At 32.3% G+C, this 17676-nt stretch overlaps 1 protein-coding gene across 7 annotated transcripts in view; it reads right to left on the bottom strand.

The window, feature by feature from the left end:
- Positions 1-17676, bottom strand: part of LOC124368897 (fasciclin-1) — a 340962-nt gene that overhangs the window by 7026 nt on the left and 316260 nt on the right. For 3 of the 7 annotated variants that reach the window (XM_046826402.1, XM_046826407.1, XM_046826403.1), the window contains 4 exons: positions 16747-16973; positions 12102-12264; positions 10268-10409; positions 6850-6882 (listed from right to left, as the gene is read on the bottom strand). In XM_046826402.1, the coding sequence (XP_046682358.1) occupies positions 6850-6882; positions 10268-10409; positions 12102-12264; positions 16747-16973 (565 nt within the window). The remainder of the gene's footprint in view (positions 1-6849; positions 6883-10267; positions 10410-12101; positions 12265-16746; positions 16974-17676) is intronic. The other 4 variants (XM_046826405.1, XM_046826406.1, XM_046826408.1 and 1 more) reach the window with 4 other exon arrangements.

Here is a 17676-nt window from a genome sequence, read left to right as displayed (position 1 = left end):
GATGGATTGGCGACACGCTGGATGCCACAAAAGAAAATTGCATGACAATGCCAATGCAAAGAATTATGTGTACTGTATTCTGGTATAAGAAAGTGATTTTGCTTGTTCAGTGAAAGCAAGAGATGAAACCATTCATGTGACACATTACTGTGAAAATTTGAAGAAACTTTTGTACCCATTCCAAAACAAATGTAGAGGGATTCTCAGTAAAGGAATTGTTTTGCCACAGACAATGATAGGCCCCATGCTGCTTGTGACACTCAGAGGTTAATTAACAGTTCAGTAGGGAGCAGTTCATTCACACCTATACAGATCAGTCCTGGCACTCTCTCCACTACCACTTGTGTTCCTTCATATTGAACACAAGTTTGGCGATAAGCAGTAAGCATCAAATGTGATGAAGACACACAAAATCAAGAAGGAATACAGTTATAGCTGTCTTGACTGGTAGGATGTTTCTTTACAGGATTTAGATAAGCCGGTCATTCACTGTGATAAATGCCTGAATAATGGAGGAAACTAGGTTGAAAAATAGTGTAAGTTACAATCTTTCATGAAGAATAAAATTATCTTAAAGAATTTGCTTTGGTGTTTTTACTTTAAAACAATACTTACTTTTTGGAGACTCCTCATACTTTACAGTGTCCCATACTAGGAATAATGCAATCTGACATGTTTACTATATAAATATCTGTTTATTTTTACATCCGATAAGACACAAAAATAAAAAAAGTGATTGATATACTTTTTTTTAACACGTCAAAATAAGATTGATCACACTATATTGGAATTGTTCACATTTCTTATATCTTTGCTGACTTAATAAATATTTATATGTATTGTCTTTTAATAAACTTAAGTTATATTGAAATTAAATTCAATATAATTCACGTTTGATTCACGTTTTGTGGTCATTTAAATGTATTACTTTAGAATCTAGCCATAGAACACATCTGGGGGAATGACAGCCAAAGAGAAGAGGGTGTATGTGTAATGTTGTAAAAAAATAACGACAAACACTGTGATACACTGAGACTAGATTCCTTAAATATTCTAAAATGGACCAACTTATATGAATTTTAAAACAAATAAAACTTGATTCGTTTTGGATTAACCTAAATTAAGTATATTGTAGTAGGATGTATAATTTATCATGAGACAGAAGCAAACTATGGGCACTCATATCGTTTTTGGTGGATCCAAAGGGTTGTGCTGTTTTTGTCCCTACAATAGACAGCACAAAAGGTTAATCGAGAATATTAGGTTAATGAGTAAATTTTTATGTCTAGGTTTTCACCATCTTCCTTTTTTTTGTTGCATAAAGTAGCATGTTTTAGTAGTTTAAAATATTTTATAAATTTACTATGTTAATATACTATAAATACATTATTGATACGTAGAAAAAATAACAAACAACAAATGTTACAGTTTTTAAATAGATTTATCAGCACTTTAGATTTGTATTAAAACAAATTAATCTACCTCAGCAATAGAACAAGATTTAGAAATGACCTCTTCTATTACAATAATAAAACTTTTAAGTGATTATAGAAAAAACTTCTTCCAACAAAACGTTTAGTACTTCTAGTAGTGCTGCCTTAATGGGTGTTCTTGCAAACTATAAAAGAAAAATATAAACAAGTAATAATTAAATGAACAAATATTCTGTATAAAGATGGAAGCAAAAATAACACAGAAGTAGGTAGCTAGGAGAGTAATAAATTTGAGAGTAGAGATCATGCATGGATGGAAATTCTTGTGCGAAGAAATGTGATGTTATCGCATTAATGTGTAAGTTTCATATATGAAAGGAGAGGTAACAATTCGTTCATTATACATCTATATGTGCCCTGACCATTCAAATATCATGAAATATATCATTAAGTAAGACATAATCCTAGCTATTATTGATAACATTATCCAATATTTGACAAAACAACTGATCTAAAATTTTAAAATGTTGGGAATCTTTAAAAAATAACCTCTGTTTGATTATAAAAAAATCAAATTAAATATAAATTTATTGTACAAAAGTTGTACAACTAATTTTCCAAATTGAGATATACATCAAGTATCGCAATGGTAGTATGATACTGTTGCACACCAGCTATCATACAGTGCTGTTGCTGATACTGATATTTTGTTTTAAGAACACCACAGAGACATGTTGGAATCAGTGTGCTCAAATTTACCACAATGTTACTGCTTCACACACAAATTTTTCCGCAGTATTAAAAAAAACTAAAAAAAGTAGTAGTGGTCTGACTAGTAGTGGTCTGACTATTTTGACTACTTTGTCATATCTTCCATTAAACTTTTTAATGTCATAACATAAAACAGATCCAATTTCTTCTCTCTTTGGGCATTGGACTTTTAACTCCAAATATACAGCAACATTTAATACCATTGTTGTTGGAATTGCTATTACTGTAGGATTACAATTAGAATTTAGAGGGTCAGGGCTGATGGTTGATTCACTTGTACACACCAGCCTTATATATTGTGTGAAATGTAATACCTACAACACAATGTAAGACAACTCAACTGCTCAAAGACCAATGAAAACTTTCATTTTGGTATTTGAGCAAATACAAGATCTTAAAAACGCAATGTTGACATACCAGTTTTCACAATGCATTATGTGTTTTTTTTTTTTTTTTTTTTTTTTTTTTTTTTTTTTTTTTTTTTTCAGAGACCAAAAACACCTAAATGTTGTTAGATTACTTAAACAGTGTAGTTGTTAATAAATTTGTAGTTCAATCTTTATTTTAGTACTAATTTCAAGATGTTTCATAAACGAGTTCGTTTTTGTATTCAAAACGTGTTTTACCCAAAAAAAGTAAGTAAACTTAACTTTGTACTTGTAAACTAAAGTAAAATATATTTTTCTCCATTTACACTCTACAGTACATTTCATTAAAATTGTTTTGTAAATAAAAGTTAAACTTTTTTACAAAAAAAAAAAAAAAAACAATAGAGATCTTGTACAAGCGCTTCGATAACGTGTTAATGGAAGTTTAAATCGATCTTTGAGCAAGGGAGTTTACCCACAACACGTTGTGGATATTATGTTTTGAGCAATAATTAAATAAAATGCCACTACGTTTTATGGGTAAAAGAACTATCCATGTCACATTGTGGGCAAAAGTTTTGGTCATTGATAAAGTTTGGTCAATAGACAAGTGCATTTAATGGTGTTTTACCAATGATGAATACTACTCCCACTGCTTGAAGTACTAAATGATATCAGAGGTTACTTTCTTGATAACCTTAATAAATACCTAATTAAAATTCTATAGTGATAGAGTAATTTTATTTCATTGCTAAATATAAGTTACTGAATTCTACAACTTAGTGCATAATTTTATTTTCCAACAGCAAAAATTTGATGCAATTGTGTTATTAATATTAGTGAATTTAAGTTTTAATAGAAAGTGATGAAGAAACTGAATGTAACCGAAACTGTAAAATATCACTTGAAAATAAAATACCAGAGTAATTTGCTATTAAAGTAAAATAACACTTTGCAATGTTAGAATTTGTGTAGTTACGAAAAACTGTGCTTGATTAGTAAACTTATCATGGTTAGTTTATTTTTTCTTGTGAAATCTAAAATACTGTGGGTAAATGTTAGTAGGTGTTTGTAAAAAAAACAAAAACTCTAAAAAGTGCTACTCAGTGCGATTTAAATGCGTCCTAGTGCTTATGATAGCTTAGCAGGTTCATGGCTAGTGCATTTTAATTAGTAAATTCTCAAGGTATTAAAAAATATTTGTTTTGAATTTTTTTAGTATAATAGTAACCATAATGTGGCATTATGTGTAAATGTGGCAATTCAAAAATTGCCATCAAATACTACTTTCTGGGTAGCTCTCATACATACCTGTAATTTGGTATTAGTAACTTTTTCAGTACCCTCGAATTTAAATCTCCACCAAAACTACCTTAGCTGATAATAATTTCTTTCACAGGAGAAATTCCTGTATAGATTACACAAAAAAACTAGGACTTGTGTTTATAAAATGCATACAGCCTCTTTGCTTCCAGAAAATTCTTCATAACCCTTTGCAAAGTCAGTAAAAAACCTCATAAATATAAGGTTGCACATAATATAAAAGTTATAATGGGAATAGATGAAAAAATTAACTCCTTAAGATTGAAATGAAAAGACTTTTTGAGGTACTAGAATTAGAACTTTCAATATCAATTTGTTTGTGGAAGTTAAATTACATTTTTTATTGTGTTATGTTCTCACACAAGCATAAAATTTGTATTTAAAAATGAGGCCTACTTTAAATGATATCTCTTAATTTCTGTTTTTGTACCATACTAAAAAAAGGAATGGTTAATACCAGATTGGATTTTTTGTTATTAGTTTCTATTCATTGTTTTATGAATTTTTACTTCAAAGTTTATTGTGACAATCGTAAAATAGTCTACAAGATCTCAAACGCCCCTGGTATGGTACTGCACTCAGGTGGGCAGTTAGTTGATTCCTCCATTTAGATGAGTATCAACTAACTTTCCTACAGTGGTATCACTTTGCCTGGAAAGATTGCAGGTTTTTAAACACCTATTTTTAATGCAATTTGCTTTTACTCCTTGATATTTGTTGTGTTAAGTGTTTCCTGGTAAAGGTTCTTTACCTCTTCTTCCTGCCTGTTTTCAGTTTAACATATCCCTTCACAAAATATAAATAACAAAATTATATCAATTAAAAAATTTTAAATTCCACCATTGTATTTACTTGTAGCATTACTCTCCATACTTCTTAAAGTCCTTGAAAGAGTATTTTACAATCAGTTACTGCATTTGGAAAAAGACAAAATCACTGAACAGAATAAAATTGATTAAACAGGTAAATCAATTTTTCTCATAGTGGCCTTTGGGTGGCATATTTTTGCAGTTTTTGTCACCAAATCTGACACAATTTGTTGAACTGAGTTTCACATTATTGAATTCCATGTACTATCTTCAATAACTCATTACAAATTTCAGCACAAGTGTAAAATATTTTTTTTTTCAAAATGTTTGAAAGTTATTTAAGACAGTAACAGACTTATGAGCTGTTTTCACATCATATCAGTTTCTATGATTCATTACATCAGAAACAAAATCTACAGCAGAGTTTACTTAAATTGACCATGAAACAATGAGCTAAACTGCAGTCACGTACATTTCCTGTGGTTGGACTCAAGGTTCCCAGGCAACACTACTGACTTTAATAAACTTGGTACAAGTTGAGAGATGCTCACATAAAGGAAGAAATTTAAATAGTAGTCCAGGAACTATTTAGTACCTTGTACACATTTTTTAAATACTTTCCAGCACTTAATTTTTACTACACTCCTTTGCAGACTGTGCAAAATGACATCCTTCTAGTACTTACCACCTGGGTTCTTCACTATATTTCTCTATGTTTTGAACATAATTAGAGGGTGTTAGACTCATAAAAGATCCTGAGTGATAGGGATTGTGTTTAGGAAAGTGTACAATGTTTATCGTATTGAAGATAATTCAGTAGCTTGTTATTAAAATTAAAAAATTAGATCAAAACCTGGGTATTTAATGATTTGATATTTTATATTTCTCACAGATAATGCTGTACACATAGAATAAAAGTATTGAAATATCCTATTTTTTGACTAATCTATATTATAATATTTCAGTTAGCTTCAATATTTTTACTTTTGTTGTGTAGAGTCATAAATCAATGAGTATACCTATTATGACACTGTGAAATCTATTGTAATTACATAACAGCCAGAGAGACATGTGTGGTTTTAAAAAGTACTCAATAGTACAAAAAGCAGTATTCCGAATCCTATTGTGACAAATACCAGCTGACTATGAACCTTAATTGAAGTGTTTTTGTGCTTTGTTTGGTTATTATCCTTGGTTAGTTTCTTCATTCTGTCAGTTGAGAAGCTAAAAATCAGTTTCAACTACCGCAAACAAAAAGGTCAACTAGACCAATGCCACACAGTGCTCCTCTCAATACAGTGTGATACAGACCGCCCAATAACACCATGACCAAAACTGGATTCACGTACTTATAGAAACTATAATATAACCTAACATTGCTAGACCTTGTTTATGAGGAACCTCAGTTTACGAATACAGAGAAAGGGTAATAAACAAACACTCAGGCATTTAATGCCAAAGACGCAAAATGTAATATTTTAAATGAAAAATTGAATTTCCATTCAAATAAAATTTTTAATACCATCCTCAGTCAGAATAAACTTGGATCAGCTGTACCTTTGTTCAAATGCTTTGTTGAAGTGCAGTGCCGGAGTGGGGATTATGTAACCTGTTGTCTAACTGTTCATGTTGCGGTTTTCTGTTACATAGCGTAGATGTAGACCTACAATGTTTAATGCACCATTGTGAACTGACTTTTATTTTTCATTGAGTTATGTGTGTTATGTGATTTTAACTACAAAATTGAAGCCATTTGGCATATTAAATATCATACAGTAATCTGATGATGGTGTGTATCTACAAATCATGTAACTTATGAAAACACCTTACGGTTTGTTTTTGGATTTGAAAAAGGTAATGATACCTAATTAACTGTCAATTTAATCCAAAAGAGGCATTACCAATGGGTTTTAATGATATTTCACTAGTAACTCTAAATAGAATTATGATTGTGAAAAAGGGACCACTGATGATTTTACTGATAAAACTCAGTGTATGTTAAATGAAGTGGTTATGGTGGTTAGTGAGTTCCAGCCCTGGTCATGGTCTACTGGGCTACAAGTCAACTCTAGAGCGTGCTCCACTGGGGACCCTCGCAAGTCTCAGGTCCCAGGCAGTGTTCATTAACTCTATCTTGACACTTACCCCCGTCCAGGCTCTGTAACTCAGGATCTTGAACTGACAAAACACATCTTTCATTTATAACCTAAACTTATTTCCGAATCTCAAGTTAAATGCGTAGTAAATTGCAATAGGTTGTGCAAAAGTCTAGTAGAAAGTGAACACTTTTTACTGAAAATTTAAAAAATTAAAAGTGCATAACATTGTTGAGAACTAACTACATTTAACATTGAACATAAAATAAGTGATAAATCAAAACAACTAATAAACGTACCATAAACATGCTAAGAATTCAATGGTTCAAATAATATAGCTGTATGATTTGTCTATAAGATAATATGCTGTCTGTATGTGATAATTTACATTATTTAGAATTACTACAATTTTATAATTATATGTATGTGATTTAGGGTTAAAAATTAATGAAATATAAATCATAAATCAAGAAGAGAATAGATTACACTCGGGACATGATTATCCGGAAAGTGTTTGTCCAACGTTCCTTATCCGAATATTAGTCATTTTTATTTGATAAATTGCTCATATTTCAGGTAAATGAGTGAATCGTAAATTTAATTTGATATTGGTGTTAAAAAAAAAATAACTATATATTTCCCATATTTCGAGAATTTACAACACAAGATGATTTAAAATGTAAACAAATTAATTGTAAAGAGTAATTCTTGTAGGTTATTAAACAACTGACGCCAAGTGAAGGAAGTAGAAATGCAGTAAACTGTTCTAACTAGACAGCTAACTCCAAGTGAATGACTGAGTAGCAGAATAATATATGGTTTTGCGCATAATTGGTGTATCAAGTTCTCATAAATTTACCTAACTTTGGAGTTTATTCTTTAATGATATTGTACGAACCAATAAACACAAGACTGATAAGTTTGGAAAGTATTGCTTTTGCAATAGCTATATGTAATACAAAAAACTATATCTGTCCTGATGGTTGTTACAACAGTAATAAATGTACTATTGGTTTTAATAAATGAAATACTCTTGTATTCCTTATTACAAGTAGGAAGGAAACAATACCAGAACATAACCAGAGGTTTTGTCTCGAATGTAATGTAAGTAAGTTTTTGTATTTTGTTTTGCAATCAACATGTCAGGGAGTGCGTTTAAACTGTATAGGGAGAAATCAGCAAATTAAAGCTGGCTTGTTGGAAGTGAATGATGTTGCACAAGCAATTTTACAATAAATTCCCAGTCTTCTCCTGCCAGCCCGAGAAAGTGGACAAGTTTTTCTGTGAAATTTGTTTTGTGATTCCATGCCAGTTAAAATTGAGACCAAAAGATCTTTTAAGATGAACAAAAAAAGGTCTACGACAAAGCTAGTGGTGGGTGGCCATCTACAAGCGCCACGGAAGATAATGTGATGCGAGTGAAAGAACTTTTGAACATAGACAGAAGACTGACGTACTGTCAGAGATATTAGATGTACAAAAAATGATTGCTCATGACATTATTACAAACAATTTGAGCGTGTGAATTGGGTGTAAAATACTCTGCTGGATATCACAAAAGACAGAAAATCGCATTACAACTACGTGCCAGCCCACAGTGTCTTCCTCGTCACCAATTTCCTGGCCAAATCAGAGGCAACTACGATTCCACACCCTTGGTACAATCCGAATGAAGCTCCCTGACTGCTTTTTGTTTTCACGCTTGAAAGAATCAATGACAGATAACTGATGACTAGCAAAAAGATGGGTGACTGAAGAGGATTGAATGAATCAGTATTCATTAACTTCCACCTCTAGCATTTCCAACCAATCCAAGCATGCTCTAACATACAGGAATGTCGAAAAGAAAAGAAATTAATATTATTTATTGGACAAACCTTTTATAACATTATTTTCATTGCATTCCAATGAGTCCTGAAAAATTAGATCTTAAGTACTTCGTAAACAAATTTGCAGTGTTCTGACATTATCCAACGGTCAGTTTTGAAAGGAACTTGGTCTCAAAAGATTCGGATAATCGTGTCCCAGGAAGGGGTGTGCAAGTACTATTTCTTGCTCTAACCTGAATTAATTACCTTGTACTAGTTGTACTTCAATTCGAGTCGAGTCCTAATGAATTGGGATGGTTCATACAGAGTAATAATTAATTAAGATGTGTAATATTCCAAATCTTACATTGTAAAACATCTTTAGTGTAACTGTACAGCTTAAAAATGAAAAGATAAATGAAATAAGTCAATTAAGAAAATAATTCTATGGATTTTAGTGACAGGAGGCCCTCAAACAAAGGCAGTTTGTCCTGCTCCAGAACTGCTCTCACTTTTATTTTATAGGTACAGTGGACGAACAGTTTCATGATTTCCAAACTACCTCAGTGAACGAGTAGGCTGCTTGCAAGTACAGGATTGTTCAACAGTTAGGCTATCTATCAGGGGTTTAGCCAAGCTAGTTATTGCTTGGTATAGTTTTCTTACAATTACTGCTAGACCCATTATCTTTAAGTAGTGTTATTTTGTGTTATGTTTAGTTGCACTTTAGTATTAAGTTGGACGTTCTTCTTTCACTCCTGACATATCATGCCACGTATATGTGTATTTATACCTTATTTTGCCAAATTCTTTGTTTTTTATGTTTGTCATCAAGTTTACATTGATATGTCTGAACAAAAACTAGTTGGCATCGTTTGCTAATCAATTTCAGATAGTGAATCTCGACTCGAGTTTTGAGTACTCTATTTTAAAATAACTCAAACCAAAAGGTACCCACTCACCCCTAGTTCCTATTGTGGAAAGGAGGCCTAAGAGAAGTCTTTTATAAATGAAATCACATTTTCTTAGCTACAATTAACTAAAGTTATAATTTGATTAACATTTAAAAAATAAGTAAAGGCAAATAAAAATTGAAGAATAATGGTTTAGAAATACGCCTATACAAACAAACACTTAGAAATATGTTTAGATATGCAATCTACTTTAAAAGACAGTTTGATATTTTAAGTAAATAAATAAATAAATAAATATATATATATTTAACAATACAGAAAGATAAAATTGATTGAAACTGAAGTTTAGGACGTTTTGGTTATCGTTTTGGCATATGATTTATACTTGTAATTAAAGGAATACCCAAAATCACAAATCATAAATAATAAAATCATAATTTCTATAACTTTAAAGCTTTTTGTTATTTTTTTATTATAATAAAACAATTGCATACACAATCCAGCATTTGCCAATTATTAATTAATTTTGTCATAAAACAATTATTTAATCTTAAGATCTTTAATCTCTAAACAGAGAATTTAATATAATTTAAATCAAAACACTATGAACACAAATACCAATAAAAAATTTAATGTTTGAATATTGTGTTGTGTTGATTATATCAACACATTACTTTGGAATTTGTTCATTATAAACAGATAAGTTAGTTAATTAAATATAGCTAAACATGAACAAGGTACATACTGCTGTCGGACTCCTTCACTCGTAGTTTGAGAACATCACGGATGGTGGGAAGAGTAAGGGACTCGTTGGAGTACTTCTTCAGCATCTGCATGGTCAGCGGCTTGTCGTCCACTACCAAGTGTCTCTCGAGGATCTGCTTCACCTAAGGCCACGTGAAGTCAGATTAACAGAGAACTCAATGTAGCGACCAAAACATAACCTTCGCATGCTGATAGTGCTGTGTGTTCACTTTACAACTAAATAAACTGGTGATTCATCAAGTACAGATTCACTTGGTCTAGACTTAGGCACAGCACCACAGTCAAGGGAGGGTACTGGGTACAAATTGTATACAAATGTATAAACTAAAAATGACTTATTTACATAAAAAATAAATAATAATAACAAAACCATTAAGGAATGTTTGAACAAAACATTTGTTCAGGCAGTGAATTAATTTTCATATAGTTTAAATTATGCTCTTACGAAAAACTTAAAAATAAAAAGTCAGTCTATGACAATAAACTAAGTTAGCTTTTACCACTTTCAATGTATACTTTGCTAATTAGTGCATTTTTAAGTCAAATTTAATGTTAATGTGCTTCCTATTTCTTTATCAAATTCGAGAAATTTTTGTTTACATCTAGAATAACATCAATAAACCTTTAACGGGTTTTTTTATTGCACCTTAAACTATGTTCTTTGGTTGAATTTTTGTTGCTGTTTTTACAGTCAAGTTTGTAGGCTTTAGGTTTATACTTTTAGTGCAAAAAAGTTTTTATAGTCTTTTTTTCAAATTTTGTTATTTTTTATATATTGTCCATTTTCATAATTTTCTATCTGTGTTTGTGTAAATGAACTTTTTCATCACGTACTAAACGAAGCCAATCACCTATTTGTGCGTCAGATATTTCCATGGTACAATAACACAAGAAATAAAATCATAAAATACTCCAGGATGGGTGACATGCAAAAACAACATGTGGTAGCTGTCTGCACTGTGCGACCACAGCAAACACACTAAGGTGCAAACACTAGAATAAACCCAAGGAAGGGCTGACATCTAGTAGAAAACGTTAGAATTACTTGCACGGCATACTGTTGTCATATAAATGCTTCTTGCACAATATTACAGCAGACAACAGAATAAAACAAATACAATATAACAATGCGTAATGTTATGTAAAAAACTGAAAAGGGGTTAACAAAATATTTTTATAGTTCTAACACTAATTTTCTAAAATGTGCAGTATCTGAAAGCTTGTAATAAAATCAAAATTTCTCGCAACAGTTTTGCTACCTAGAAAGAGAGGATAGAAGAAAATCCAGATTTAATCCCTATCTAACTCTGTTACTTAGTACTAAAATTTTACGTAAAATTAATAAACATGATTTATTCAGTTGCATAGTTTATGTGTTATTCCAATATTTGTAATGCAGGTAAAATCAATGGAATGCCTTGTTGAAAACTAAGTATTTTAAAACTATTTACACAGTTTTATTTTTCTATATTGTATTGCAAGAATATAGAGTTAAAAACAAAAAGATGGTCTTAAATTTAAATATTAGTCGTTTAAATTATAAATTATATGCTTAGAGTTATATTTCTACAATACACACCAGTCGTGTGTGTATAAATGAAGTGTGTAAAAAGCAACTGAAACAATTATCAACATATTTGATAGTGAGAACTCATTTATTATCCGATTTATTCAAAATTATAATTAACATTGTGTAGTGTTCATCATGAATTGATTTAATTCTATATTGAAGAATTATTATTATGGGCATACAAAACTGCATGCAATGTCGTATTGAATAATACATCTTGTAATGAGTAAAAAGAGGAACTCACATGGTAACCATAGTCCTTCATAAACATTTTCTTGTGCGCAGATGGAAATCGGGCCTCCATGCGGTTCCATGCGAAGTCCCTGGGTACAAAATAGGTGAACTTCTTGCTAGTGTCATCCAGTTGAATGTTAAAGTTGTTTGTCTTGCCCAGCTGGTAAGTCTTGCTAAAACACAAAACCAACACTGCTTTAAGTACAACACAGTACTTTTGTTTATCAAATATACAATTTAATGATAATGAGGTGAGTGAAGAAACTGAATATGTGTGTGATGGACGGGGGGGGGGGGGAGAGGGGGCGTGGTTTAGGAGATAGAGGTAGTGGCACGGCATTCTACCAATAGCTCCTAGTCCTACATAAAACATCAAATTGATAATGAACGCTTTACAACCCATCCTGAATAGTTATAAATAACTTCTATTTCATGAAACATAATGGACAGTTTGTACTTATGATGGTAACAATTCTGACATTGTTGTCTTTAACAATTGTAATTCGTGTATACATGTATGGTAATAATATATTAAAAAAAATAAATATAAAGTTTTGTACCCATCATATATTTACAACGCTTTACTAATTTGTTGCAAATTCTAAAACACACTTTTCATGGAATTAAGTAAATAAGTGTAAATGATGGTAACTGAAACCTCCACTTTATTTCGTAATATTGTGTTATTATAAAATCAGTAGAAACTAAGTAAAAATAGTAATTGTTTAGTATTTCTTCATCAACACTCTTCCTTATGAATTGGTGCAAGCCATTTTGCTCTTGGTGGATGCTATTTTTGCAGCAGTCCACTTAAAAATGGTCCTATATTTTGTTTTTTGTGTTTTTTTTTTTATATATTTTAGACATCATGACATTAAAAGTGTGTTTTATAGATGGTTTAAAGATTTTACAACTGCTGAATAAAAATTAAGTACTGTATGTATTTATTTGATGTAAATAATTCATTGTATTTTGACAAACAGGTCATTTAAAATATAATGTTTAATTAAGTATTATCACAGATTCAACACATTTACTTAATTAAAATAGCACTTAGAAGGTAAGGTCATAGTACTCTAAATAATATTTACTTGTAAGATAGGTATTTTTCTTCCAATCCATGCAAGTCTGCTTGGGAAATAGTAAACAGTCACAGGAAATCTGGTCCTGTCCCCATGACTATGGCGACTCCTGATGAGTTCAATAATTATTTTGCCAATGTAGCTGATAACATCATTTCAAGCTTGCCTGATGTGCAGACAGACCCTGTTGCAACAATGATGGACCCTATACCAGGACTGAGGCTTATTAAGTGGAAGGAGGTGAGTACCATTGAAGTACTAAGCATGGTTAGGGGATTTAAGGACTCAAGGAGCCAGGATGTTCATGGGTTGTCTACATTTATTTTGAAATCTGTAATAAATGAGATTGTAGGGCCTCTTACTTTAACTGTTAATGCATGCCTCAGAAATGGGATATTTCCAGAGATTCTGAAAACCTCTCGAACAGTACCAGTCTTTAAAAAGGGCGATCCCATGCTGCCATCTAACTTTCGTCCGATCTCCTTGGTGCCTATCTTTTCCAAGGTGTTTGAAACCATAATGAAAACCCAACTTATGGAGTACTTTGAGCAGAACAAATTGCTACTTGACGCTCAACATGGGTTTAGAAGGGGACGCTCAACAACAACAGCCATGCTTAGCCTAGTTGATAGGATTACTGAAGCTTTTGAGGACAGAGATTCCGTTTTGCTTGGTCTATGTGATCTAAGTAAAGCGTTTGACGTAGTTTCCCACGAAATTTTGTCAGCAAAGTTACGAAAGTACGGGATAGGGGGCACAGTGCTAAGCAGCGTCTGCAGTTACTTGTCCAATCGTAAACAGCTAGTGTCACTTATGGGGGCTTCTTCAAACACTAAAAGTATCCTACATGGTGTTCCACAGGGATCTGTTCTTGGGCCGTTTTTGTTCACCATCATGATCAATGACCTGCATATGAACGACCAAACTTTGTTATTTGCAGACGACACGACCCTGATGAGCAGAGGGAGCGACATCACCCAACTACGTTTGGAAGCCAGTTACCTACTAGAGGAGGCTAAAGATTGGTTCAACTGTAATAGACTTAAGATAAATGAAGAAAAAACCCAGACGCTGCTTTGCACTCTGAAGACTGGGGTCCCCTTCCAGGAGGCGGGTAAAGCTGTTGGGGTTCTGGCTGGACTCTAAGTTAAGTTGGAACGACCACTTATCAAAGGTATGTACCAAACTCTCTCGAGTCATTTACCTCCTGAGGAAGCTAAGGGCTTTGATAACCAGACCTTATCTTTTGACTGTGTATCATGCCCTTTTTCATAGTCACCTGATGTATGGCATTGTGCTGTGGGGACATTCCCCGGCTGTTCGGGATGTATTGCTGCTGCAGAAAAAGGCCTTAAGAATCTTAACATCATCGGCCCCGCGCGAACACTGCCGGCCCCTTTTTTATGGAACTCGGCGTTCTCACCGTATACAGCCAGTACATCCTCAACACCCTGGTGCTTCTTAGGGAGAACTTGGCTGATTTTGTGACCAGAGACAACGTGCATAAATATAACACCCGCCGAGCTCAGGACCTCGACATGCCCCGCTGTCGTCTCAGTGGCACTCAAAAGGCCTACCCACAGTCTGCAATCAAGATTTTTAACACTTTGCCGCAGAATGTGCGAGTACTGGAAATGAGAGATTTTAAAAGGGTGTTAAAGGATCGTTTGCTTGAGAGGCCTCTGTACTCCCTGGAAGAACTAAATCATGAGCCACTTTTTTAACTTTCACGTCGTACGCCATCTTGTAAATATTTTGTAATGTATTTTTACATGTTTTAATTATCTATTTATTGTACACTGTGTGTATTAATGACGCAGTCTATCTGACAAGTGTCGGTCAGCGACGTAGATCACAAGTATTCAAGTATTCAAGTAAGTATTCAAGTAAGGTATGTTATAATTTAAACTAAAAGCTTTATGATAATTAAAGGTGCAAATAGAACAACAGATTATGAATCACTTATAGGTGAGTTAAAATATGACAAAATTCAAAGAAATTACAACAAAGGCCACTACACATTATGATTTTGGCCTCTCATACAGGAGGCGGGTTGAGTGCAGCTGAGCCACTTTTAGCCATTCATGTTGAAGAGGGATAAGTGTATACGTGAACTCTGTTGAAAAACTCCAGGTTGCATAAGAATATTGTACTTAATACAAAGTTTCCCATGACTAAAAATTAAATTCACTGAAGATCCTAGGAAAATTAAAATTTTTACTTGTCATCGAATCAAGCATATGTGTCACCGGATCAGCAATGATGGTGTAATATAAGTTATAGAGTGTATATGAAAGCCTTCATTGTTCCCATTTTGGCTTAACTGCATCTCAACTCTTGCCACCTAATGTTTATAAATTGAATTCCCCTCCCGTTACCCAACGCCAGTATGCTTTATTGGACTCCTGTTTAATCAACTTGTTTATCTAAACAATTTAATTACCAATTAACACTTAGTAACTCAGTGACTTTAATTAATCTCTGAAAACATCCTGCATGTGGAGTTGCAAATTTTAAACGTAAAACATTACTATTTTTTATATATTCCCCATGAACAAAGAGTTTCTGCCACTGAATAGTCACTGAGTTGATTACACACTCTGCAAATTGTGCAAGAAAACGTAAATTAGTAGAATTATGCTCTCCAATAAACAATTGAGGTTTCAGGTAAAGAAATTATTGTAAAAATTATACATTCCAGTAAATGAACATTCTTATCAGAAAGAAAATGTTGCTCACCAGTTAGACTGGTTAATGACAACAATTCAAACTAGCATTAGTTCATTCACAGTTCAAATAACTCAACAATTAACAAATAATAACTCTTTGACAGTTTATGGCAAGTAAATTGTGTTGTTTTGTTCAAGGCTTTCTCTTCATTTTGAACATTTTATTTCCAGGGAACACTTTACGAGTATAAAGGTTTAAGAATCTATGGAGTGAGTTACAAATTCATAGGTTATTTTGTAGCAAAAACAACAAAAATGTATTTTATTTCAAATTTAATATAAACCACTGATTCTCCCAAAATCTTACCTTGTTAATGCATGTTGTCCGACAGTGTATTTTAGCCACATAAACCACAGAAGTCTTAAACTTATGGTGCACATGACAATAGTTAATTTATTAATGTACTGTTCTCTTTATAACCATACAAAAGTATTGATCAAAACTCTATGAAATTCTATTCAAATCTGATCAAGCCTGATGTAAATCAATTCATCTTGACCAAGTGATTTTATTTACATACCAATTTATTGACCGTACTTTATTCAAAGTGGTTGAAAATGATCAAATTTGATCAGACTTTACCAATGGTTTTAATACTTTTGATGTTGTGTATAAACAATTAACTGATCAACAATTTGTCCTCAGGAGTTTTATTAGAACATTAATTAATTCGATTTAAATTCGATAAAACTGTATATTTCTTTGCTCAAAACTTAACGAGTATTTTCATGAGGATATGGCAAGTTAATGACGACAAGTATTTTGTAACAAATTTGCTGAAAACTTTGTTCCACAGACTAAAATGTTATTTATTTAAATGATTTTATAATAATTGACACTAACTTTAACATGGGATCTGTAGCCAGCTTCCTTCCAACGGTCGTGAAAGGAACACCCAGGACTCTATCGATGATGTGGACAATACCGTTGGTAGCTGCGATGTCCGGCTGAATGACAGTGGCGTTGACACCACCGCCTTCCACTGTCAGAGTCTTGTTGTGACCTTGGTGGACGACGTTGAAGTAGAGGCTCTTGCGCGGGGCTAGAGTGGGCACCTTGAACAGAGGGTGCTGTCAGGACACGCAACAAAAAAAAAAACGGCAAACAGAACAAAAAAAGCGAGGAAATGGGAGAGAGGAGAACTCATTTTAGTTGGTATAAAAAATAATAAACCTATCAATATGTTTAATTGTTACTATTTTAACCCTAGATGTCAGTTTTGTTTGTTTTAAAATTTAATAATAATGAATATTTCTGGGTCAACTTTAGTAACACAGCTTAAACAAATGAATCAGATAAATTAAAGTAAGAAAAATTAAAGATATAAAAATATACTTAATACTAATTAATTACATAAGATAAAGTGTTTATTGTAAATGGAAAAATCTGTTTTCAAAGCAAAAAAGTGGTTTTGGAAAATGTCTCCATTTCGTTGTTGTGTATGCTAGCATTGTACATGTACAAGCAAGTAGATTGATTTTGATCAAATTAAGCAGATGTTAAGTTTTTCATTAGAAAAATTATGATTTTTTTTTTTAAAGATTTGTATCTATACTCAACAAAATGACACAAACTAAAGCTCTATAAGTTTTTATTCAACATGTATAAAGTTCAAATTTTAGGTTAGGATGAACTGCAATTGAAATCATTGTGGTTTATGAAATACGGTGAAAATGTTATGAAAAACTAAACTAGAAAACAAAAGTATCTCAACAGAAACTACACTTTTGTTCTTAGGTATAAATACTTGGTGTCATGAATATTTTCTAAGTT

This window comes from Homalodisca vitripennis, chromosome X, assembly GCF_021130785.1.
Source record: "Homalodisca vitripennis isolate AUS2020 chromosome X, UT_GWSS_2.1, whole genome shotgun sequence".
NCBI classification, from domain to species: Eukaryota; Metazoa; Arthropoda; class Insecta; order Hemiptera; family Cicadellidae; genus Homalodisca; species Homalodisca vitripennis.
The sequence above is the reverse complement of the archived record's forward strand: the minus strand, read 5'-3'. Positions and strand labels throughout refer to the sequence as shown.